At 40.1% G+C, this 26,226-nt stretch overlaps 2 protein-coding genes across 2 annotated transcripts; one reads left to right on the top strand and one right to left on the bottom strand.

Annotated features, from left to right (window-relative positions):
- Positions 1-4,041: 4,041 nt before the first annotated feature.
- On the bottom strand, positions 4,042-12,471 carry hadhb (hydroxyacyl-CoA dehydrogenase trifunctional multienzyme complex subunit beta). Its single transcript, XM_063001091.1, has 16 exons — positions 12,413-12,471; positions 10,034-10,101; positions 9,696-9,737; positions 9,426-9,516; positions 8,945-8,989; positions 8,689-8,788; positions 8,468-8,555; positions 7,958-8,145; positions 7,154-7,334; positions 6,533-6,654; positions 6,363-6,442; positions 5,796-5,843; positions 5,319-5,406; positions 5,037-5,111; positions 4,683-4,847; positions 4,042-4,520 (listed from the first exon to the last, which is right to left on the bottom strand). Exons 2-16 carry the CDS (start codon positions 10,098-10,100, stop codon positions 4,485-4,487), a joined length of 1,416 nt encoding a protein of 471 aa, XP_062857161.1. The 5' UTR covers position 10,101; positions 12,413-12,471; the 3' UTR covers positions 4,042-4,484.
- Positions 12,472-12,692: 221 nt separating this feature from the next.
- hadhaa (hydroxyacyl-CoA dehydrogenase trifunctional multienzyme complex subunit alpha a) lies at positions 12,693-22,714 on the top strand. Its single transcript, XM_063001090.1, has 20 exons — positions 12,693-12,827; positions 14,574-14,615; positions 15,274-15,344; positions 15,781-15,914; positions 15,998-16,136; positions 16,221-16,340; positions 16,624-16,726; positions 16,903-17,025; positions 17,126-17,244; positions 17,611-17,667; positions 18,188-18,297; positions 18,390-18,524; positions 19,028-19,199; positions 19,815-19,901; positions 20,185-20,325; positions 20,553-20,621; positions 21,196-21,391; positions 21,524-21,638; positions 21,730-21,875; positions 22,080-22,714. The coding sequence occupies exons 1-20, from the start codon at positions 12,761-12,763 to the stop codon at positions 22,223-22,225; spliced, it is 2,292 nt and encodes a 763-aa protein (XP_062857160.1). The 5' UTR covers positions 12,693-12,760; the 3' UTR covers positions 22,226-22,714.
- Positions 22,715-26,226: the final 3,512 nt, after the last annotated feature.

Below are 26,226 nucleotides of genomic sequence, written 5' to 3'. Positions count from 1 at the left end.
ATGGACAGGTAGAGAAACCAATCGTTCTGTGAATGGATAGATGGATGGATGGATAAATGGATGGATGAATTTACCAGACCCCCCTTGTGGTGGAAACAAAACTCACAATGTAATAAAACAAGTTATGAAGACCTGCTGACCTGTTTCTGCCTGTGTGTATGTGTGTGTGTGTGTGTGTATTTTTAGCTTCTCTATAGATACCAGCACTCTACACGACAGCACACACACACTTTTACTGTATCAGTATAGTACATCAGCAAAACACAGTAGACACCACACTGAAATTCAGTCCTTAAAAACTTGTAATGGAGTCACGCACACACACTCAGCAGGAAGAGCCCAGGAACTTCTCCAGCATTTTATTTTGAATTTACAGTGGCTGAAAATATGAGTGCATGAAATAAATAATAAATGTTCCAGTCACAGATCATCTCAGTCCAGCTACGGCATGACAGCCTTCTGTAAAAGGTGTCAGGGTCTGCAGGCTACTGATTACTGATTTTTAGTCTAGATCTTTTAAACAACACTGATGCTTCAGTGAAAACTGTTGGAGTATAGAGTGAACATATTACATTCATATGAACTTTTCCTCTTCCTTTCTTAGTCACCTTAGAAATAATTTAACTCTTTTAACAAACACACAGTAATTTATATTCTATTTTTCCTGATAATAATGACAATAAAATAATGTGTTTTTAATTTAAAGTATTTATAGTGTGGTATTCTTATATTCTTATAGCTATTATCTGTTTCTACCTGAATCTAAGTTGTGACAGCTCGGCCAGAGTTAATTTAAGAGTGACTGAATCCGTTGCTCCTATGTGGCATCATAAGCATTAGCCAAAAACTGGCTAAGTGGATTCAAAGGTCTGATGGCTTTGTAATCACAGTTAGCCCAATGTTGGCCCAGGGAATTGGCTTTCTAAGTTACTGGATTGTTCTGAAATGGACCAAAGGCTAGTGCTAATATCGTGAAGTGTCCATAATTCTGCACACACCAATCAGAACAATGCAGTTACTGTGATATCATGAAAAAGATAAAGATAATTAATTCTAGGGTGCCCAAAAATAAAAAAGGATTTTAAAAGTGCACTTTTAAAAGCCTGGTGTCAAGTCACCTACAAGTAAAATAAAACAACCTGGTGTGTTACAAAAAGTAACGTGTTACAGAAAGTGCAAAAATGGTGTGACAAAAATAACAAAAGTGCTCAGTTATGGGAGGTCTAAAAGTAGTAATTTTTAAGTCTGGGCATGATCAGAACATCCAGAACATTATTGCAATAACATTATGACAAACCCTAATAAAATCATAAAATAAGACATGGTGGTGAATTCAGTTTTGATACATTTGGATCTTTATTTCTAGTGAATCTGTAATATTTCATAATTTTAACATTGTTGGATATTCAGTGTAAAAAAAGCAGTAAACAAATTAAGAAAAATGAACCACTGGTGAATTTTATTCATTTTTTACTTAAGAGTAAAACCTTTCCGGAGTGCGAATGTGACTCAAAAATAATAATGTTATAATTATTATTAGTAATACAAGTAAAACTGAAAATTTGAATTTAAAATGTCTTGTGTATTACATACATTACAAATGTAATAATCAGCATTATTATTTATAAAAATATTTAGGATTATACTTTCTTACCAATCCACTATAATAATAATAATAATAATAATAATAATAATAATAATAAAATTAATAAAATACTACTAATAATAATTAATATTATTATAATTATTATTTTATGATTTTATTTTATAATTATTTATTTTAAATAATAATAATAGTAAGCATTAAATGTCAACATTACTATTTGTAAAAAATAAAATATTTAGGATTACACATTATTGCACTATTGATATTCTTTACTATAATAATATTAATAACAACTATTATTATTATTATTATTATTATTATTATTATGAAAAGTCTCCTTATTTGTAAAAAAAATATATATATATTTCAAGGATATTTATTCATTTTATTGTTATGAACAACAAAAAATACATTTATAGTTAAATTTTTATCATTAATACATTATTGTTAGATAGTTGTTCTAAAATATATATTTTACTATTACATTATTAATATGTAATAATTACTTATTATTGCTATTATTTAATGTTATTTTAAACAACCCTGATGACTCCTGATAGAAACAAAGGGGGATAAATATGTGATAAATGTGTGCAATAGCCACAATAGAGAGAGAAATCAAGTGCGCCTCTCTGTTCAGCTGGTGTGCAGGTGTAGAGGCAGGAAGTGGAGGATGATGGGATTAAAGGGGCTCTCTGTCACTCTCTCTGGATGTGACGGGGGTGAGGAGTGCGTCAGGAGCAGATTTGTACCGACAGCACCGGGTGCATTCTCCCGTCAAACGCCATAAAAAGGCGCGCGGGAGTGATCAAAGCTCTGCGTGCTGCTGCTGCGGTAAAAAAAAAACGGGGGCCTCGTTCCCCCCTCGTTCCCCCTGCTTCTCCTGCCCCGCCGTCTCTCGGGTGGAGGCATGATTGAAGTCTGGTTAAAACAAAACAAAACACAAAAAAAATAAAAAAAACAACTACAAATAATCTTTCCCCCCGAAACGCTATAGCGCTGTTTACATTTTTATTCCATTTCTGCATCTGGATAAATAAAAAAAAAAAAACACAACTCGCTTCAAAATGTCTGAAAAGTTTTTGCTCAAATAACTACATTTAGCGCGCAAAATAGAGAAAAGTAGGCTAGAGCCGTGAGGGCTGTTTAGAAAAAAAAATAGCCGAATTAATTTGTTTAAAATCGTAATTGTAATGAAGCGACAGTTTAGTTTGGGGGGGGGTGAGATGTGACTGTGTGAAGGAACTAAACAAGCGCTGGTTTAAGTCTTCAGTCAGTCAGCAGAAGTGCGCACATGCAGGGTGGAATGAGCGCAGGAAAAACAGTCAATCCTCCAGTGAGCTGCAGCTTTAGTAGTTTTTCCCTGTAGAGGAGCCGAAGCTGCGATGTTTACACATTAAGGGAGGCAGGACGGATTAAAGCAGCACATCGGCTCCTCTGGGTGCACAGATGTGATTATTTACTCGGTAGATAATGTGCTCCTCATAAACACAGTGAATCCGAGCAAACATGAAGCCCTGCAGCTCAAAAACGACAAACTTTCATTACTGTTACTGACTTTTACAAGTTACAATATAACAGTATCTGACTTTTGGTAAACTCATGCTGCTGAAACTACGCTCTTATTTTGGCAGATTCCAACTGATGGAGCTTTCAACAGACACAGTTTGGCAGGTTTGAAGGAAGGAAGTCCAGCAACTCTGTTCCACTGTAACAGCGACTCCTGTTGTCCTGTGTGGTCGCTGACACGAGTAGCGGAAGAAGTGGGAGAGAATAATGCGGCCCTCTGTCTCTGTGCTGAGACTCTGCGTGTACCCACTATAAGCCAGTGTATAGACACGCATTTTGTCGGAGATGTGTGCCAGCCTGCAGCCATCCCTGGGGTTGCGAGAGTGCACAGGGAATGCATCCAAATAGGAATCCAAAAGAAAAAAGGCCAGGGTGATGTGCCACATAGCTCTGGTACAACTAGAGAAGCAAAATCTGCTGAGCACCTTCATATAGGGTAGGATTTTATTTAACTAACACAAAGTTACCAGGACAAGCATGTAGCAGGATCCATATTTTTGGCAGCATTGGTGTAAAAATTACTTTAAAACAATTTAAATAATCGTTTCCTCTTTTTTCCCCAATCCAGTCATGTCCACTTGAAGCCTCTCTTTCTCATCGCTGCCACCACCCCTGATCAAGGAGTTTTGTGTTTGCCACTCGCCCCATTGGGTGTGCCTTCGCTGATCACTTCATTTCATTTCAGGTTTCTTACAGAGCGCAGAATCACATGTGGAAAGCCATGCACTGCCAATTGCACCAGTGACAAAAACACTCAGCCGATCCCAGCGTTGGTGGCAGAGCACCCCAGCACTCTTTTAAAAAAAATACTGATTAGCTTTTAGGGTCTCAATCAGATTTTATATAGAAAAACAGAAACCAAAAAATAGTGTTAACTTATTTATTTTATTTGACAATATCATTACAAAAAAGACACAATGAAAGTAAATGTCCATATAGATGCTTCTGGGTGAGTGTTTACATTAGCTGCTTTCTGTCAAAACATATCCTAAAATAATAATGATCCTGAAAACATAAATCAACTGGACTCAAAGACCCAGTGTTTTCAGAGCGGAGTCAGTACTGCAGCCTCTAGATTTACTTATAAGAGATGGTACGAGCTGTGATCAACATGCATTATTCTAAACCATGATGAGATAAAGATCTTAGCATGTTATATTCCTCATCTACTGTACACCTGCCTGTACGTTCAGCTAACATTCACAAGTGCTTTCCAGCTCAAGGCATTCTGTTATTATTTACATGTTGTTGTTTGTTTTGTTTTGTGTGTGTGTACGGTACAAACTATGTCCAAGCACTTTGTAAAGACCTATTGGGGATACGCTTCAATCACCATGGCATGGCCCTGAGACAAACAATGAGAGAGTGTGTTAGTGAAGGAGGAAAATGCATAAACAACATTAAATGTCATAATTATTTAACCCCCGCCCTTCCAACATGTGCCATTCAGCAGCATGTTTGTTAAAACATGAAATTCGACCTGGGGTGTATATGTGTGTGTTCTCACCTGTCCTCCTGCAGCGCATGCTGCCACTAGACCGTACTGCCCTCCCTCCTTCTTGAGCCGGTGCGCCACAGTGGTAACCAGGCGGCAGCCGGTGGCTCCGAAAGGATGTCCGATGGAAAGTGATCCGCCCCACAGGTTGAACTTCTCCATGGAAGGTGCACCAACCTGAAATGTACCTCAGTTGTTATGAATGCCACACAGATGGTTAAATAAATGAATACAGCTATAAGATTCTAAATTAAAACACAGAATTAAATTGCATAGAGCTAATGGTTTTATAAAATGTCCTAGCAGGCCCATCTGCAGCTCAGGTGACCCCAAGGTTGAGAAGCGCTGGCTAAATGACTGTGTTACCTTTGCTTTCCTTCCCATGTAGTTCTGAGCAAACCAGTCTGAGTCCATGGCCTTCAAATTAGCCATGATCTGACCCTAAAATAAAAGCAAACATCAAAGTCATTACCAGTAATAGTAAACTGCGAATGTCAAAAGTAAAACACAAGAGATTTACTCCAACACATCAACTCCAAAAAGCTGTTCAATACAACAGTGTTTTGCATCCATGCAGCTGGAATGTAAATACACTCTGTAAATGCGTCTGTATTCATGAACGCTCCAGCGTCAATGGGAAACACTTACAGCAAAAGCCTCGTGGAACTCGAACACGTCGATGTCAGCCATTGTAAGGCCGCTCCTCTCCAGTACTTTTGGAGTTGCATAGGTTGGGCTAGATCAAAGTAAAAAGAAATACAAAACATGCAGATTAGAACAGAACTTAAATCTCTAAAACAGGATTTGTTAATTCTGACAGGGAGGATTGTATTTCGCGTTTCGGATTTATAGAAAAAAAATCTGTACCACAAACCCAGACAATAAGACCTATAAAAAGAGGCACATGGGAATCAAACACCCACATGAATAAATAATGAATGAGCCGGCACAGCGCGTAACGTACACGGCACACATAGTTTAATACAAGCCAAGCACAAACAAAACCACACCACATCACACCACAACACACCACCATCCTGTTTCTAAACCAAACTACAAGCTCTGTGCTCCAAAAAAGAGAAGAGGGAAAAAGTCATGACCAAAGCACAAGCGTCTGTCACTCACCCGAGCAAAAGCTGGTCTTTAGGGTCCTGAGACACGTACACAAAGTCTCTGAAATCAACAAACAAACAAGGACACAACTCGGGTCATGCGCTGCGTTATGATTTTGTGCAGTGCAGGTACAGTGTGTATCAGCTGGTGTTCTGGTTGCCAGACAGTATTTTTATCCCTTTAACAAGGGCATCATCTAACTTATGTGATCATTTTGGAATTATTCCAATAGTATAACATGTCTGTGTCATTTCTTCCTGTTTTTATAGTGCCCTAGTTTGGATATAGTCAATTCCCCTGTGCATCCTAACAACCTCTTGCAGCCTGTGGATTGAGCAGTCTGAGCATTCCAGATTTATATGGACAGCCCGAGCAGGTACAAAGGAACACGCTGTACTTTCTGTATTGTGCTGAGACCCTGCGTTGTATTAGCGTCCTGTCCAGGGTAGGTTATTGCTCAGCACCAAGGGAACTGGACCCACTTTATTCCCTTGTAGTGTTTGAAATACACATTTAAGCAAGGTGTAATAATGTTGTACATGCTTTATCTTTTATGTTGTGTTTGATTGTATTGTTTACCTGAGATATGCTTTGGGCTTGTAACCCATAGCAAGTGCTTTCTCTTCAGACATTATCAGCACTGCAGAGGCACCATCAGTCTACACACACATACACACACACCTCATGTTACCAGTGAACAAATAAGATCAGCTCTGAGTAAATGAGCAGGTGTCTGATTAAACACTAACCAGGTAAGATGAGTTGGCAGCAGTGACGGTGCCATGAGGTTTGATGAAAGCGGGTTTCAGTTTAGCCAGCTTATCCATGGTGCTGAGTCGAATGCCATTATCTTTGGAGATGATGTCCTTTCCTGTGACCAGAGAGGAACAACAGCATGAAGCGCAACACTCAAAACATGATTTTATGCCAGACTGATCCTGAATTCAAACTGGATGCATCACACAAGTTCTGAGTCTGCAGTGCTTTAAGAATCATGACGAGACCTAAAGTGAATCCACACCTGATGCGTTCATTATCTTAATTCTCTAATTTTCTATGCTGGTTCTGTATTTAGGGGTCGTCACAGATTATCATTCTGGTCTGCACAGCTGATCTGGCACATTTTTAAGCTAGATGCCCTTCCTAACACTAACCTGCCTTATGTTATCAAGCTCTGGGACCAGCACTGAACACACACCGATAAGTGCACCTCCCAATGGCTTAGCTGTTCAGACGCCCATAATAGCACATTGGGTTTTAAGTGTGGGGATTTTTTCTGGTCTGGCTCAGCTGAAGTGCTTCATTCACAAACATCACAAAATCCCATTTACAGATTCTCTGGTGGATTATTTACAGATGAAATTGCTGACCTGGTACTTTAAAACTGATGATGTCACTGAGCAGCCCCTCGTCCTGTGCTTTCTGAGCCAGAGAGTGGGAGCGCAGCGCAAACTCGTCCTGCTCGAGCCGAGAAATTCCAAACGCAGCGGCCAGGCGGTCGGCGGAGTGACCCATGGTTTCTGCTGTGGAGAACTCAGCCACAGCAGGAAGCTACAGAAACACACACACAGACAGACAGACAGACAGACAGACAGAGAGAGAGAGAGAGAGAGAGAGAGAGAGAGGGAGAGAGAGAGAGAGGTTTTGTTGCAGTTAATATTTATAGTAAACATATTCAAAGAGTTTGTTTATTAGAATTTTCACATCATGGTTTACACTTTGGTTACATTCATGACAGGAACGGTAGTCACTTGCACGTCTTTGAACTGTGGGAGGAAACCGGAGCACCCGGAGTAAACCCACGCAGACACAGGAAGAACATGCAAACTCCACACAGAAAGGACCCGGACCGTCCCACCTGGGGATCGAACCCAGGACCTTTTGGCTGTGAGGCGACAGTGCTACCCACTTAACCACCATGCCGCCCTTTTCAAAGAGTAAAAATGCACTTACACTCACACTTGTTCCATCATCTAACCCATCCAACCATCCTTTCATCTACATCCATCCATCCATCATTCATCCCTTAATGTAACCTAGGCTGTTCTAGCTGCAGGCTTCATGGGAAGGTGTGCACATATTTTTGGCTATATTTTGGCAGAGCATTTAAAAACCACTGCATTCAATCTTGAGATGTTAAATTGCTGAAAGGTAAAGCCCCTAACACAGGGTACCTCAGGGGCAAGGTGAGCCAGCCGGATGGATCCGAGCAGAGACAGTCTGGCTCCGAGGGTCTTGGCTTTGTTCAGAGAGAGCATTGTCTTCCTCATTTTGCGGCTGTGACGGATCGGGACGTCTGACATGAACTCCACTCCACCAGCGACAACTGCGTCACACTGACCAGCGGCGATAAGCCCCACGGCTACAAATCAAAACAGCACATGAAGATCTTGTCAGGTCTGAGTGTGTATGTGGTGCATGAGTGAGAAAAATATTTTTCGGAAAACAGCATTATTGTTTTTTTGTTTTTAACTTCCTCACATTATTTATTACTAGACATTGCACCCACAGACACGGCAGATTGTGTCAGCAGCTTTAAATCACCACAGTGCACTGGCCCAACCATAAATTTTAAAATGGATAAAAAATATAGTTCCATGTTCATCAAAAAAAAGAAAAGAGAACAGCTATAAAGTTAAATTATTATTACCAACAGTAATAGTTATTAGTGTGTGTTCCAATACCTGTAGTCATGGCTTGATTAGAGGAAATGCAGGCCATTGTGACAGTGTGAGCAGGAATCTTATCAGAGAATCCAGCACCCAGTGCAGCCTACACACGCACACACGCACACACGCACACACGCAAATTAAAACGAATACAACGCAAGCTTGCTAAGTTGCACTCACAACACAGATCAGCAACAGTTCGCATAGTCGAATAAATCACAGATGATCAGACTGACCTCTCTGGCCACATTGCTGGTCTTTACTTCCTGAATGACGGTTCCATACACGATGTAATCCACTGCATCTTTAGGGAGCCCGGTTCTGGTCAGCAGACCTCTGCAAGAAAATGATTACTAGGTTTTTTTTTTAGTCTTTTTTTTTTAGTCTTTTTTTTTTAACAATAAATGGTCATGTTGTCACAAATGTGAAAGCAGAATTAGAGAATCGGTAGGGAGGTAGCAAAATGTTTTCACAATAAGGAGAAGGACTTACTGTAACGCAGCTCTGGCCAGATCATGAGGCATCAGATCAGAATATCTGGTAAAGAAACATAATAACTTATAAGGGACTTCATGTCGTTTAGGTCTATATGAAGTCTATAAGAAGAATAAGAAGTCAGAGCACATGCCAAACAAGCTGATTTACCATAAGCTTACTAATCACCGGATTTCAGCTTTAACATTAAAATATCAATTTATTTTTAATTTATTTCATTGCAAATGAATCATTCATCCATTTGCTTTCACCCAAATACAGTTTGCCCAGCACCACCTTGTAAAAGTGGGTACAAAAATGCTGGACAGACCGCCTCTTCTTTCCAAGGTGAAACAAATTAACACATTTACTTACACGAGACACAGAAGCAATTTTCTGAATATCAAGTTCTGATTCTGCATATTTTTAGGAGGAAATTGGTGTACCCCAAGGAAACAGGTGTTCAAGCCAGGATCAAACCTGAAAACAACAAACTTACGTTGTGCCAGATTGCAGGAATGGTGTACGAACGCCATCGACTAGAACAATGTTCTTTACCCCAGGCTTTGCGAGAGTCTTCTTACTTTTTGCTAATAATTAAAGCGAAAAATAATTATATTAGTTAGAAGCACATTCGCTAACCAGGTTCATGTAAATCAAGCAATTTTAATTTACCATTTACTGCACATGATAACTGTGTATGTAGGTGAGCCAAAACATTAAGACCACCCCTGAAAAGTGTGTGTGTGTGTGGGTGTGGGTGTTTCACCTTGTGCCTGCAGTGGAGCTGTTGTGCTGAGGGAACGCGCAGCTGTGAAGCAAGGGCAAGAAATCTGGTAAAAATACTATGTTATACTGTATCAACACTTGCAGCAACACAACTGATGACACTGAACTGTATTTACTGCTCTTATAAATGTAAATAAATGTTTTAAAGCATGATGCGTTCACAGTTGTGCCATTTTAGAAATATTTGGCATTCAAAAAAGATTTGTCTTTCTAGCAGGTTTTTCTTTATAGTGTTAAACATGTTATAATCAAAGTGCTGTGTAATAAACACAGAAACACGAGTAACAACACTAATGTGATGATAACCGAGTTACTTACCGAACTGAAGAGCCCTGGAGGAGTTACCCGGGCAGGTCCTCAGAGAATTCATCAGCATGGACGCCATTCTGTGGGTGTAAGCAAAACAACAAGCATAATCTTATAGGCGCGTTCAGCAAAATTTCATTGTTCTCACTTTGCTGCTCTGCAACTGATTGGTTTAACTGTTTAATAACACAATAAATAACAACAGTGCAAAAAAGCAAGAACAAACTGTAAAAAAATGAAAGCAGGTTAAAAATGAGAGAACAATGTAACTAACAATAAAACAATGAATGAAAGAACAAAACCAATATGGATAAAATATTCAAAGATTTAAAACTTTTATTTTAAGACAAAGTAAAATAGTTTGTTAGGTATGGGGTGAGACCAGTCAAGCAGCTGTAGTCTATGCCAACTGTAAAAAAATCCATAAAAAGGGCAGTTATGTAATATACTCATAATACATGCATGTGCACCTTGCCCTGCTTTCTGTTTAGACTAAACAACATAAATATTTTTTAGGTGATAACAGTAATCTTGGTGGTACTGATGATGATAGTAGTAGTGGTAGTAGTAGAACTTTATTTGGGGGGGGGGGGGCAGGACAAGAAACAAGAAATAATAAACACATTGGGAGAGTAGGAGATAAAAAAAAACCAGCACCCTGAGGAGCACACCATGGTAACACGAAAAAAAAGCCCCTTACAGCACACAAGCACATGTAAACATAAGAACATAACATAGTCACACAACCAGCCACGGGTTAGGGATGTGGGGATCGATGAAAAGTAACCAACTACGACAAGCAGCCATCCGGCGATTCGCAGCCATAACCAGCGCGCGCTGCAGACCCGTCCTGCCGTATTGGTGGAATTAAGCTAAGAGTGGAGACGTTGGGTTGGGGGTTGGGAAAATGTTCTGTCAGTCCTTCATTCCTGTAAGCAAAAAGTCTGTACAAAGTTCGCGATAAGATGGCGTTTACAGCAGTTGCTACCCAGAATGAAAAACATGATGATGATGATGATGATGATGATGATGATGATGATGTGAGAGACATAGCCGAGTTAAGAATCAATTATAATACTGAGATGAAAAAGCACAGCTTTTCTAGTGATGTCATGATGATGTCCTTTATTATACAACAGAAATATTGGACATTTTGGGTATTCTGTATCAGACATGGAGCAAAGTTAGGACACTACCTATTAAGTACGCAATATATATAAGTACAAGAAAATGACGCATTTTTGAATCCAGAAAAGGGGGCAGTAATCTAGAACTCATCATAAATGCATAGACGAGCTTTTCTGCTTTTTTTCTCACACAGTAAATGTGAGCTTGAGGGAATTCAGTTTACATCAAAATCATTCAGAAAACTAACTTTCTTTTGACAGATGAAGAGAGAGGCCACATTGTACAGTAATCGTTCTCACTCATAATCCTCTCATGCATAGTCATTAGTTACCAGTTATCCATTTTAAGTAAAATACAAGAACTACTCAGTTCTAGTTTTTCTGTTTGCTTTTGTTTTGTACTGTACTGTTAATTATTTAGATAGATAGGTTAACACTACAAGGCTGGTATAGATTATAAGTTACAACAGCTGTAAAATATAAATTATAAAGTAAAGTAAATTATAAAGTGAATAAGGTAAATTTAAAGTGAATTGTCAAGTGGAATTATAAAGTGAGCCACAGTGCAGATATAAGAAAATGTGCCAATTATTGTAATGTACATTATTATGTATTATGTATGTTGTATTATAATCTACCTATCTACCTATCTACCTATCTATCTATCTATCTATCTATCTTATCTATCTATCTTCTAGTCCAATTGAGATGTGGATTTTGGGAACTCTGCGCCAGCCAGGGTGCGAAGTTTGGACACATTGTGGAATTAAGAATTGCAATAGATACGAATCCAAGACTGTAACATAAAAAAAATGCTGCATTTTCATAAGGAACAGGTTGTTATTTTGGATTTCCATTATGTCCTGATTTAGTTTAACCTTAACTTTAACCACCCTGCTGACGTTTTACCCGGTGACCTTTCACCTACTTCCAGTGCCAAGGGCAATATGATCTAAATAGCTCAGCTTAGTTCGTGTGTGCAAAGTCATCGGTCGAATATTACAGTTAGAATGTATTTATTTGAATTATTACTGAATAACACGCGTATAACGTAGAAATGGGGGTTGGCTCGCTGACTATGTGCGCAAGTTCTGCTAGCTTGCTGGCTAGCATGACAGCTAACGCTGAGTATTCCAAAATAAATGAAAGAGGTTGCTAAGCAACGCACCTTGCTTATACTGGCATTTACTGGCATGAATGCGCAACTAATTGCTTTAAATTAAACTCAGTATTGTTAGTAAACATGTATTAGTTAAGTAGTTACCTGTTTTAGTGGTGAATGAAGTGAAGCCGCTTCTCTCTTCCTCGGTGTGTCCCGAAGTGACAAACGCAAAACTACAAATCGAAGGACCCCGCCAGTGGGTTTTAGTAGGTCTATTTTAAGCCTGATTAAAATAAACTCCTGAAACCCGTATCAATTGCGTGCCGTGTACAAACCTTTAGACCAATGTATAATCTGTAAACACTTTGTAATAGAAGAACAGCCCTTTGTTTTATATCTTGTCGGACCAATCAGGGTTCGAGGTCGGACCAATCAGGGTTCGGATTCCTCGTGCCGGTGTTTATCAAGCTCGCGCACTTCGCTCCAGCTTCTGGTTCACGGTGAACAGCGATGGCGAGCGCGAGACTCAGCGGTGCACTGTGCAGATTTACATCCAGTAAATACTCTCTCTTCTCGGGTATGTACAGTGTCACACACTCTACAGATAAAACGCACACATACTGTAAAATCATTCATTCGCAATGTGAAAGATGCATGCATGACCTTTCACCCACTTTTGGAGAGAGGGGGGTTAGGGCAGGGTCAGAGAGATCTGCGTCCAAAAAAGATGTCAGGTGCATGCAGGTCTCTGGCATGCAGCATAATATTTCATCATGCACATTGTATAAAATCAGTTAAACCTTCAAAATATATCATGATGGATTTTTATTATTTGAATGTAGCTGTAATTTTTTTGTGACTGAATGATTTCAACATCCATAATAGTCCATAAATAGAAATATTAATTTCTATTTAATGACAATTTCAGGTATTGTACATGTTAATAATATGGTGTTTCGGAAAATCTTTCATGTGCCCCTTCCTACACGTGCACAGTCGCCAACCGCTTCTTTTCACCTGCCAGAGAGCATGTACATGATACAGTAAGTCCTCGGGTTACGGCGGACTCGACATACGACATTTCGTGGTTACGTCGCCATCTCCTATAAATTTATTAAGAAAGTCTTGTTCCGTCATTCCGATGTACGCCGTTTGAGACGTAAAAACAAAGTTCGCACGGGAACTAGTTGGCGAGCGGAGCGGACGATTTTTTATTTTTACTGTTTCACTTCATTACTGTACTGTGTATGTGCTCCATGTGAGTGACGTAGATGCTTATGTAGGTGGGTTCCGACTTTCGCCGAAAATCGCGTTACGTCGCGTCCGTAGGAACGGATCTCCGACGTAAGTCGAGGACCTCCTGTACTCAAATCTACAATCTCTGGTATTATGCCGGTTCCTTGACCAGCCAGCAGAGGCCGCAATAGCAGGAGCAATGAGGAACCTATTCGACCAGCTCTACCTTAGATGTAGCCAATCATGTCTGTGCGGGTGCCGACCAGTTGGAAGCATAGCTGTGATTTAAAAACACGCTAGCACACCAGAGCTGACATTTTGAACTCGTTGTTTTGAATCTAAGCTCTGCCATCTGGCAGCTTGGGCGCCTGCACGAACAACGATTGGCTTGTTGTTTATACAGGGTGGGAGTCGGACAGGGAATCCTCATAACTGATGCAATGATGACCTCTGCTAGCTGACTGATGCCGCCTGCACAGAGATGAGGGATAATGCATTGATCAGGGTGTGGCTCTCCGTACACAAATCTGATCCGCATATAAACTCGCTCGCGTGTCACAGGGGGCGTGAGTCAGTCTCAGCTCTCCTCAACCATGGTGGAGATCAACATCAGTAGAGAGAAAGCATAATGCAATTGGGTAATTGGATACACTAAAGTCGGGAGAAAAGGGGGAGAAAATGCATAAACACAATAATTAAAAAAAAGATCTCGGTGGTTGTGGCTAGAACATTAGACTCCTGCACCATCCTAGCGCTGTCGAATTGCTCAAATATTTATTTCAACTTTATTAATACCTCAGTGCCCCTCACATTGTTTTTATTATGATCTTATGAATAAGAACGGTGCACACAGCAGTGATCATGACATTCCGTTACCTCATGTGACTCCAGAGTGAAAAGGGAAAGAGAAGGACACTGGGCTAGAGGTCATGCTAAACTGGTATTCACTGTATTCAGGTCAGGAGTTCTTAAATGCTGGAGAACTTTCTGCACCAGTATATATTTATAATAGACGTGATTAATCTCCAAAAGTTACAACAGATGGGGCCATGTTTATCAATGCTAATATGATATTTGTTTTTTTTAGGGCATGGACACCGGAACCTGTGCATGACTTCAGCTTTACTGGGTAACTGTGCAAAATATGTCATCACCATGAACATGATCCCATGTTATAAATGTTTAAAATATACACAATATATTACAATTTTGTCAAAACTGTATGGACACCCTTTATCATTATTATTTTCAGGTGTTTTCATTATTTCAAACAGGCGTGCAAAACTTATGAAATAAAATTAATTATATGTTTTTAACTTTGTGGCAACAGTGTGGACTGCTTCATCTGCAATGGGGCGGCACGGTGGCTAAGTGGGTAACACTGTCGCCTCACAGCAAGAAGGTCCTGGGTTCGATCCCCAGGTGGGGCGGTCCGGGTCCTTTCTGTGTGGTTTGCATGTTCTCCCCGTGTCCGTGTGGGTTTTCTCCGGGTGCTCCGGTTTCCTCCCACAGTCCAAAGACATGCAAGTGAGGTGAATTGGAGATACTCAATTGTCCATGACTATGTTCGATATAACCTTGTGAACTGATTAACCTTGTGTAATGAGTAACTACCGTTCCTGTCATGAATGTAACCAAAGTGTAAAAACATGATGTTAAAATCCTAATAAACAAACAAACAAACAATCATATGCAATGGTTTTGGCCATTAATGTCATGTGTCCACGTACTTTTGGTCATACACTGTACAAATGTGTGTATGAATGTCTTTTTTTATTTATTTCCAGCTCGTACCCATGTTAATTATGAAATTAAGGACGATGTAGCGGTTGTTAGGATCAACGATCCGACCTCCAAGGTTTGTCATTTTTTTCATCAGTCATTGAAATGCACACTTGAGTTGAGATGGGGCGCAGCTGGTAACGTGGGTGCTGCACAGTAACGTGGAATCTGGGGGCTTGGGTTTGATTTGTGACTCCAGGTACTGTCTGTGAGGAGTTTCCCCTTTTTCATATGTAAGTGTGGGTTTCTTATGGGTACTCTGCTTCCTATGGTGACTCACTTTCCAAAAACTTGATGAATTAGCAGCCTGTTCAAGGTGTTTTCAAGTTGTGCCAGATCCACTGTGACCCTGACCAGGATAAAATTGTTAGCAAAACTGATTAAAAATGGTTGCTTGTGAAGGTGTATGAGTATTATTTACTCATGTTCATGATTGGATCATTTGGAGGTAATATCTTTCATTGTAGGGTGTGTGTGTGTGTGTGTGTGTGTGTGTGTGCGCCCGTGTGTAGGTAAACACCCTGTCTAGGCAGCTGCAGACTGAACTGACGGTGGTGATGTCTGAGATTTGGGGAAATGGAACGGTTAAGAGTGCTGTGCTTATCTCCACCAAACCTGGCTGCTTTATTGCAGGGGCTGATATCAAGTACTACACACACACACATACATGCACAAACACACACACATTGAAATAGTTTTTTGGTGATAAAAGTTTCTTCTCTCTCTTAGTATGATCAAAGCCTGTAATAGTGCAGAGGAAGTGACCTTGCTATCACAGCAAGGACAAATGATGTTTGAGAAGATCGAGAAATCACCAATTCCCATCGTGGCAGCCATCAACGGGTCCTGTTTGGGTGGTGGCCTGGAGGTAAGGGCTCGAATGGGCTTAAAATGTCATTTGTACTATTGTCATTTTGTCAAAACATAACATGTTTTTTTGTCTTTGTCTCAGTTTGCAATCTCATGTCAGTACCGTATAGCTACTAAGAGTAAGAAAACAGTTCTGGGAACACCAGAGGTAATGCTGGGACTACTGCCAGGGGCTGGAGGGACTCAAAGACTTCCCAAGATGGTGAGAATTGTTACAGACACTTCATATAAGTTCCTCACATGCTCTTCTGTAACATTTTTTCTATATTCACACATTAATTCTGCACAACAGGATGCCTGCTTGCACTGCGTTGGCCCTGCGCAGCCATTTATGTCTATATTCCTGTGTTGGTTTTTGAATGGATTGCTTTAGTTGGTTCAAAGCTTCAGTAATTTCCTCCACCACTACCCATTAAAATCCGAATTGTGAGATGTCTTGAGCCGTGGTTGCAATTGACTTTATTTGCTGATGTTTTCTTGTCTAGGTGGGACTTCCTGCTGCGTTCGATATGATGTTAACAGGAAGAAACATCAGAGCAGACAAGGCCAAGAAAATGGGGCTCGTCCACCAAGTGATCGACCCAGTGGGTGAGTGGGACATACGTTTATAATCACTATATGTCCAAAAGTATGTAGATATTCCTTGTTATAGTTCATTTTTAAGCTTTATTTATTTTATGTGTGTGTGTTGTGTGTGTGTTGTGTGTGTGTGTGTGTTGTTTGTGTGTTGTGTGTTGTGTGTGTGTGTGTGTGTGTGTGTTTAGGTCCAGGAGTGAAGAGTCCAGAAGAAAGGACGATAGAGTATCTGGAGGAAGTAGCTGTGGGTGTCGCTAAAGGCCTGGTTAATAAAAAAGTTACTGTAGAGAAAAAGAAAGGATTGATGCAGAGTAATACACACACACATACATGCACACACACATACACAAGTACCTTTACACACACACATATACACAGGTAAAATTAAACTCACGTGTGTGTGTGTTACAGAGCTGCAGGACTCAGTGATGGGGATGCCATTTGTAAGGAAGCAGATCTATAATACAGTCAACAAAAAAGTGATGAAACAAACCAAAGGCCTTTACCCAGCACCTCTTAAAATCATAGAGGTGAAAACACACACACAAATACAAACACAGTGAGATTACTGATAAAAATGCTTCTGTTTGCATCTTGTTCAAATGTAATAAATAAAATGTAATAGTTTATAATAAATTGTATAAAAAGTTACATTTCATAGTTTTGTAGTATTAGTATTCGTTTTAGTTTCTTCTTTTTGCTGTTATATCAGTTTGCACTCGAGCTGCATGGATTCCACAAACTTGTGCCAAATCTGTAGATCCATGTATGATCCATGTTCTCCCAGCATAATCCGTGAAAAATGGTAGAGGAGCTTTGCAGTGCCACACAATACATAATAAGCTATTTGTGTCTGTCTGTGTGTCTGTCTGTGTGTGTGTGTATGTGTGTATCAGTGTGCGCAGACCGGAGTGGAGAAGGGTTCTACTGCAGGATACCAGACCGAGTCTGAGGTCAGAGTTTCAGTCATTTCCCTCAGCTTGCTTATATTAGGGTTATACATATTACACACCCTAAGCTTGTTGGTTATCAGTTAAAATAAATGGTGGAATTTGCATTCTTGCTATGTATATTAGCAGCTTATATTTGGGATGTTGGTATCAATTGCCAATGAAGTAAAAAAAAAATGGATCAGAATTTCCCCCTAACATATCAGTAGGATCAGTACCAGTATTCAGTCAGACAGCAAGGACTTTTAGTCTGTAGTTTTCTTCTCTTTAATTCTGGCATGAGTATAGATGATGAGTACATTAGCTATTAGTATAGTATAGTAGCTTGCAGCAATACCTTCTAATATGCAGTGCTATCAAAGTTTTCAGATATTTATGCTACACAGTAGCCCAGAACCCCAGTTGCCCCTCTACTGGTGGAATTAGTCTATAACACCTGCCAAGATCAATGATTACAGCACACAACTAGTAAATACTCCCTTCAGTATTCTTAAGTGCTCACTATGCTCATTTTTGGCATCAGAACTTTGGCAAGCTGGCGATGACATCTGAATCCCGAGCTCTGATTGGTCTCTACCAAGGTCAGGTGGCCTGCAAGAAGAACAATTTTGGCCAACCGAAGAGCGAAGTGAAGTAAGTAGAGTGGAGTAGTGGGTGCTAATAGATGTGATCAGGTGTGTTTCTTTCTCAGCACAGATGTATTTGTTTAATTTGTGACTGATCAGGAAGTTGGCGATCCTGGGTGCAGGACTTATGGGTGCAGGTATCGCCCAGGTGTCGGTGGATAAGAGTGTGGCCACCATCCTGAAAGATACCACAGCAGAAGGACTAGCCAGAGGACAACAGCAGGTCTACAAGGGGTGAGGTCACCACCCACACAACTCTAATCACATAAATACACAATACACACAATAGAGTAATTAGATTGGTGGGAACTGGAACTGTGCACCTGACCATGTGCTTGTTGAACCGTACACACTGTGACTCTGATCAGGATAATGATTCGGTAAAACATGGAAACGATAGAATGGCACAATCTACGGTTTGTGCACAATCCTGCAGTGTGGGATGTATCCAGCAGAGGGAGACACACAGCTGTGTATCATTCAATCAAAGGGCATTACTGAGAATGTGTCTCACAATCAACATTCTAATTCATCCCAATGCTGTTCTGTAGGGTCGGGGAGAGTTTCTCCACACTAGACCCATCAAACCATGTCTGGATGGAGCTGACTCTGTTCCTTCCCCAAGCTGTTGCCTAAAACATATCATTTGTATAAATACAATGTGGCTGAAACACCTGAACTGAATCAGTCGAAAGGGTGTCCATATATTTTTTTACCTCTCCCGCTCTGTCTTTCAGACTGAACGATAAAGTGAAGAAGAGGGGCATCACGTCGTTTGAGAGAGATGCCACCATGTCGTTTCTGACCGGTCAGCTGGACTACAGCGGCTTCCAAACGGCAGACATGGTGATCGAGGCCGTGTTCGAGGACCTGGCGATCAAACACAAAGTGCTGAAGGAGGTGGAAGCTGTGAGTGTTTACTAGCACTCACATTCGTAGGATTGATTGTCTCTGCTGGGGGACATCACAGCCCGCCTACATGTTTTTTCTGAGATATTCTTGGCCATCCTACATGCACAGCAGACCCATCCACAGAAATTCAGTGCTGATCATGTCATGGGACTGTGAGGGCATCTCTAAAAGCCTCAATTTGTTGACTGACAAGCACGTTTGCTTCCACAGTTTGCTGAAATTTGGAATCCATTCTTCCACCCACCCTTGCAGGATTTCCAGTGGACTAGTAGTATTTTACTGCTGCACCACCCGAGCCCCCAATATTACACCAAAATAAAGTAATAAGTAATAAAAATTAATGTCACTATTGACCATTATTGACCATTATATGACAATAATTGGATAATTGGACTCATCATCTGATTTCCCTTCTATTAAATACATCCTGTGCTAAATTACATTTATAAATCCATTTCTGTACAATGGTGTGTATTAGAACCCACTTCGTAGTTGAGTGTGTAATGATATGATGTGAACACGTTATTGTAAACTATACTTCATGTTATTTTGTGTGTGTTTGTGTGTGTTTGTGTGTGTGTGTGTGTGTGTGTGTGTGTGTTTGATGGCCAGGTGACGCCTCCACACTGCATCTTTGCCTCCAACACATCAGCTCTGCCCATCAGAGACATTGCTGCTGTCAGCAAGAGACCAGAGAAGGTGCGAGTGTGTATGAGTGCATGTATCAGTGTGTACATGACTGCCATATTAATGCCATGTGTCATTGTCTGTTTAATAAAATGTACATATGGGTCTGTTATTGCTGTAAATGATGCTATTTGTGATGGATTTTTACTCTAGATATTTACTCTGTATTGTTATTTTTAAATGTGTCCATATATGATTTGAACTTTTGCATTTATATCATCTGTTGCCTGTATTGTAGGACGATATTTACATCTGTGTGTGTGTGTGTGTGTGTGTGTGTGTGTGTGTGTTGTAGGTTATAGGGATGCATTATTTTTCACCAGTTGATAAGATGCAGTTGTTGGAGATCATCACTACTGATAAAACCTCCAAAGACACCACAGCATCAGCGGTGGCCGTCGGCCTCAAACAAGGCAAAGTTATCATTGTTGTGGGGGTGAGTGTGTGTGTGTGTGTGTGTGTGTATGTACATACTATGAATGGAACCAAATTGTTTACTTCAAAATCCTAATAAATTAAGAAAAGAATCAGACTGAGGGAACTCTGATCTTTTGTACTGATGTGGTCACCTTCAGTTCTCAATTAGTTGCTTTTCATGAAGCACCAAACACTAAGCAGTTGTGATCTTTTTTTGCTTCCTCATCTGTTTTTTTTTTTTTGCAGGACGGTCCAGGATTTTACACGACTCGCTGTTTGGCTCCTACGCTAGCAGAAGCAATCCGAGTACTGCAGGTGTGTTAAAGGGAAACGGTTGTATTTATTTGCAGTATGAAAACCCAGAAAAGCAAACCAAAGACATAATGGTTCTGTTTCACATCAGCTCCAGCCTCATTGCTAAATCATGCCATGTAGAAGCATAAACAACCTCCAAGTCCCCTCCACCCTGGTGTTTCAGCCTGTCTGTTAATGCCTGTAGGAGCAGCCTGACATGAGGAAAAATGTTGGTGCTTGTTACTCACAGCCATTATGGAGAATGATGTGTTGATGGAGCTGGAGAGTGAAACACTTAGATAAGTTCTGTGACTGCTATCATATCTACAGACTCACCTCAGCTCAGGTTTCCCACTGTAGCTCTGAGATTTCTGTCCATAATGTCCCACACATTAAAGTTTACAGTGTTTGGTGCACATCAGCGCTCAAAAATTTAAGTTTGAAGCAGTTCAGATGCACAAATGCTGCTCGACACTGTTCATTTCGAGGTAGTTCAGGTTATTGCTAATGGATAAACTCTTGAAGGGTCAATGTTACTTTACCTGACTAACATGAATAATCAATTTAAAAATATTTTCAATGGCTGTGACTGCAGGAAGGTGTAGGACCAAAGAAGCTGGACTCCTTGACAACGGATTTTGGATTCCCTGTTGGCGTGGCGACTCTAACCGACGAGGTCGGAATTGATGTGGCAGCTCACGTTGCTGAGGATCTTGGAAAGGCTTTTGGTTCGAGGTTCGGTGGTGGCAATGTGGATGTGTTGAAGACGATGGTGCAGAAAGGCTTCAAGGGTAGGAGAATGTCACCACAATGAACAATTAATCACCTGGGTTACTGGATTCATGCGAACTCAAGTTTTGTACACTATTGTTTAAATGGTATTGCACATTGGAAAGGAGATTTAAACGTTTTTGCTTTGTCAGGTCGTAAGTCTGGTAAGGGCTGTTACGTTTATGGTGCGAAATCAAAGGATAAGAAGGTAAACTCTGGAGCTGAGGAGATTCTGAAGACGTTTAAACTTCCAGCGCCCCCTGCTGTGTAAGATCTGTACAAACACACAAACACACGAACACAGCACAGCACTGCACCCAGCAACACACACCACAATCCACTGTTACTCTATATGCAGGTCTGGAGATGAGGATGTCCAGTACCGGCTGGTGTCCCGCTTCGTAAATGAGGCCGTTCTGTGTCTGCAGGAGGGAATCTTGGCTGACCCAGTACAGGGAGACATAGGAGCTGTTTTTGGACTGGGCTTCCCTCCCTGCCTCGGAGGTGAACACACTTATATACACACACTCGCCCTCTTTCTCTCTCACACACACACGCACACACATTTGGATGTAACAAAAAACATTTTCAGTTAACATATATTTAATGTGGCATGCCTCAAGTGCAGTTGTTAGGGTTATTTTAATTTCCCAACCAGAGGTTTAGGTAAGGAAGAAAGCAACAATGTGTGTGTGATCTGTGCTGCAGGTCCTTTTCGCTTTGTGGATTCATTCGGAGCAGATAAACTGGTTCAGAAGATGAGATGTTACGAGGATGTTTATGGAAATCAGTTCACTCCCTGCCAGCTCCTCCTCGATCATGCCAAGGACTCCAGCAAGAAGTTCCACAAGTGAACTAGAACAACTTATACAGTCTGACTGTCGACCCAAACCTCCTCCTGAGGAAGAGCTTTGTACTTGTTCTTAAATCGTTCTGAATGTTTCAACTACAATTTACATTGTAGCATGAAACGATGAAACGAATAATAATAATGTAATAATGTATGTATCACAAGGGGAATGTGTTCAACCACTTTGTTTTGATTTAACTAGCTTTCAGTGATTAAAATCACTTCAAATCTTCAGAAAACCATATTTCAGTTTTGAAGAGACCTGAATCAGAAACTCCTCACATATTTTTGTGTCACATTTTGTTTAGTGTTTGGCTTCAGCCAGTTGCTTTCAACAAAGCCAGTTTTTGGGAAATGTAAAGTTGTAATTTGTTTTTTGCTTGAATGTACGTTGGCCCCACATGCAGCACAGAATGAAGATGACTGGGGACACCTGTGCTGATGCTGTACATAACACATCTAGGCTCATTAAAATCAAACTGAATTAACATGACAGATTTCTCAATAATAATGTTCTTTAATCCATATGCTTTGAACCCCGCATAAATAAGATTCATCAGAAATTATCCATGTTTTTTACGGCGCATCTCTGTAAGAGATTAACTGGAAACAACCTGTGTGTAGCTATTAAACCCTCTCATTACAGTCAAACAAAGTTTTGCTAACACACACAAACAACTGTGGTTAGTAAGCATTTAATTACTGTCACCTAATTACAGTCTGTGTGCTCTGACATCACACTTTTCTTGGTGTTTTATTTTCTACTTTATAAGATATTAAGAAATCCTTATAGCTGTGTGTGTGTGTTTTAGGGAGTGTAGTTTTATTAAATTTTTTAATCAATACAATCAATAGAAAGAGAATTGGACCATAAAGCTTCATGTTTCACTGCTGTGATCACAATAGTTACATAATTACTACATTTATATGAATGGAATTTATAGTCAGCTTTAACAATCCTACACTAGATTCATTATTAATGACTTTGTTTCTAGAATCACATCACTGCCCTGGTGTATTTAATCAATATTTACCAGCATAACCTATTTTGGGAATAGGCAGTGGCGTGCTGTGTTCTCTGCTTTTAGGGGAGTGATTATTATTGCAGAAAATAAAAGAGCATTTGAATTTTTTTAATCAGTGGTTTACTATTAACATATCATTCAACAGCACCAAAATCAAAATTAAAGTCAGACCAATATGAGTTTGAATATTACCTGTGCTATCGATTGGTCAGGCGCCTAGACAGACACCCTCTGTAGAGGGATCGGACAACAATCAAAGCAGGATTCCTCGTTGTGGCTGCAATTACTGCCTGGTAACAAATGGCTCTCCGCACTCCAGCCCTGACAGGTAAAAAGAAGCAGTCAGTGGCTGCATGTGTGTCGGAGAGGCTGTGGGACCATCACAGCCCTCATTTCAAGGCCGGGGGTGGCGGCAGCAATAAGAGAGATCCAATTGGACATGACTAAATTGTTTAAAAAAGGGAAATGTAAAAAAAAACAGACCAGTGTGTGCATAAACATCCATACCTGTAAAAAAAATTAAGTTATTTAAGTGTTTCAGAAGTTAAGTGTGCTTTACAGTGCAACGTGTTCAGAGGCTGCCATGCAAGTAAGAAGCCTTTTTAATGTACACATCTCTAATCATCTTTCATATAACAGTACAAGCTGTTGCCTAGGGTTGCTATTGTAAAATTTGTGACTTAGTCCACTGGGTGCTGTCAAATAAGCCATATTTATATGGACACAGATAAGTCACCCGCTGTATTCAATCATTATTAATGGGGAACTAATAGGAAATGTCGCAAAGGTAAATGAAAACTTTCTACACCACCATACGAATCATCCGAGTTGCTGTATGTACAGTAAGAACTTATTCAGCCACAGAAGAGTAACAGATGCAGAAATCATTGAAATACCCGCACAAGTGTATAGAAACATTTGACGTCAGTTGTGCATGTTTCTTATTGAATGAGCAAAAACACAGTGTGTTTTATCATCTGGGTAACTTTAATCAATAATTAATAATCATTTCACATCGAGGTCAGTTTGTAATCCAGCAGTAACTTTACTGAAACAAACATTTGTGTTAGTAAACTTAAGATTTTCAATAAGGGGCATTTAAATGGGCTTCCATAAATCCTGACTTCACATTAGAGAGGAAGTGGCATTAATTCACCCATCATACACAATCACACCTACAGTCTACCAAGATGTACATCACATTTTGAGTTAAAGTAATTTCCTTCAACATAACAGAATTATATTTTCTTTCTTTGTTCTGATAATCAAGTCTTCAAAAGGCACCTCAGTCAGAGCAGTGTGGAGTTTCAGCTCTGTTCCACACTGTACCATACAAATAAAGCATTACTAACAAACAAAAAGTCTAGTCTACTAAAAAAAACAAAGTCATATAAGTCATGGTTTACATTACGTTAGTTCTATGGGTGGTTCACTTTTACTGGAGTGGTGTAATTTTGAGACGCTGCCCTAAATCAACGTTATTTCCTCAAGGTTTGTGGAGTTTAGAGACGGTCCCTATAGAAGCTCTGTACTGAATCAGGTCTCTGACACATGAATCCGAATCCTTATTTGAATGTCGATTTTCTAAAAGGCTTCTTAAGACTTTTTTTAATTACACAAAACATGAAGAGCAGTGTTCGGCTAGAGCAGGGGTTTTCAACCTGTGGGGAGCGACATAATTGATTCGGCTCACTGACCACGCACCCACACACGTTTAATGTTATCCAGTTCAGTCTCAAAAAAATGCCATTGACTAGCAAAACCTAAAAATAGGGCTAACAGTGAAGATAAATCGTGACAAAAACAACGACTGCTGTTATAGGACATGTGGGTGAGGGTGTCTTTAAGAGAGGTGTATAGTGGGAGACGCTCTGTTCACAATATCGCTATAAGTGAGTCAGGAGTCGATTCGTCGATTCCTATAAAGCGAAGCGAAGTTTCTTTTCTCAGTCGCCTCTCCGTGTTTACTGTTATTAAGAAATGCTGCAGTTTTAAATAAACACCAGCATGTCCAAAAAGGTTGAAAACCCCCGGGCTAGAGCACTAAAATGCTGTGCCACCTGAGTGGCCAAATTTGGTTACCCTTCCTGACCAGGGACCAAGCGTACCGAAGCGGGCTGTTTGAGTAGGGGCGAGAAACTGTGCAAAACATTGATTGGTCAAACAGAACAATAAACAATATAAGCGCTATATTTAAATCTGTAATCTGTAATCGATTTTATAAAGTGAGTGTTGTGGAAAACATAAAAAACCTAAACAGGGCTACAGAAAATTTAAGACCACAGAGCAATGACAGGGACCTGTAGGCGGATTGAGAAGTGGTACTGAGGGAAGCATATTGTTATGCCATCTGACAGTGTAAACAAAAGAAATGTTTCAATGTTAACAAAATGTTAAACTCAATTTTACCAACCACAAAAATAGAACCTGCCATCTATCACCCGTGCACAAACTGACATTTTACATTTCCACACAAAAACAAGGAAAACCTCCACCTGATCTCCTAAAGTGTTTTCAAATAGCTGTTTTCAGTGACATAAAACACATTTTTGTGTGGATAGGAGACCAAAACACAGAGAAGAAACACTGTTTTTAAAAATATCTATATGTGAGGACAGGATCTAACTGTTATTTAAATATATAAAAACTCTTCTTTTGAAATAAAACACACACACACACACACACACACACACACACACACACTGTGATACTATTAAGTAGTTTGATGGGACCGAGTCCCACAGCAGCCGGGTTTTAAGCTTTCTGAACATTCAAACAGGGCTGAATCGATTCCAGGAGCTGATTCCACACTAACATGATGAGATCTGCTCCATAAGTAATAAATGAACTAGCACTGTTTATATTGTAATACACTACAGTCCATAACCATCAGATGATCGGAATCAGAGAATCGACCCAAAATTGACTCCCAGTCCTACCGTCAGGTAAAGTCATCACACACCTATTTTAACCCACACAT

The sequence above is a fragment of the Trichomycterus rosablanca genome, chromosome 9 (assembly GCF_030014385.1).
Source record: "Trichomycterus rosablanca isolate fTriRos1 chromosome 9, fTriRos1.hap1, whole genome shotgun sequence".
In the NCBI taxonomy this organism is placed as follows: domain Eukaryota; kingdom Metazoa; phylum Chordata; class Actinopteri; order Siluriformes; family Trichomycteridae; genus Trichomycterus; species Trichomycterus rosablanca.
The sequence above is the reverse complement of the archived record's forward strand: the minus strand, read 5'-3'. Positions and strand labels throughout refer to the sequence as shown.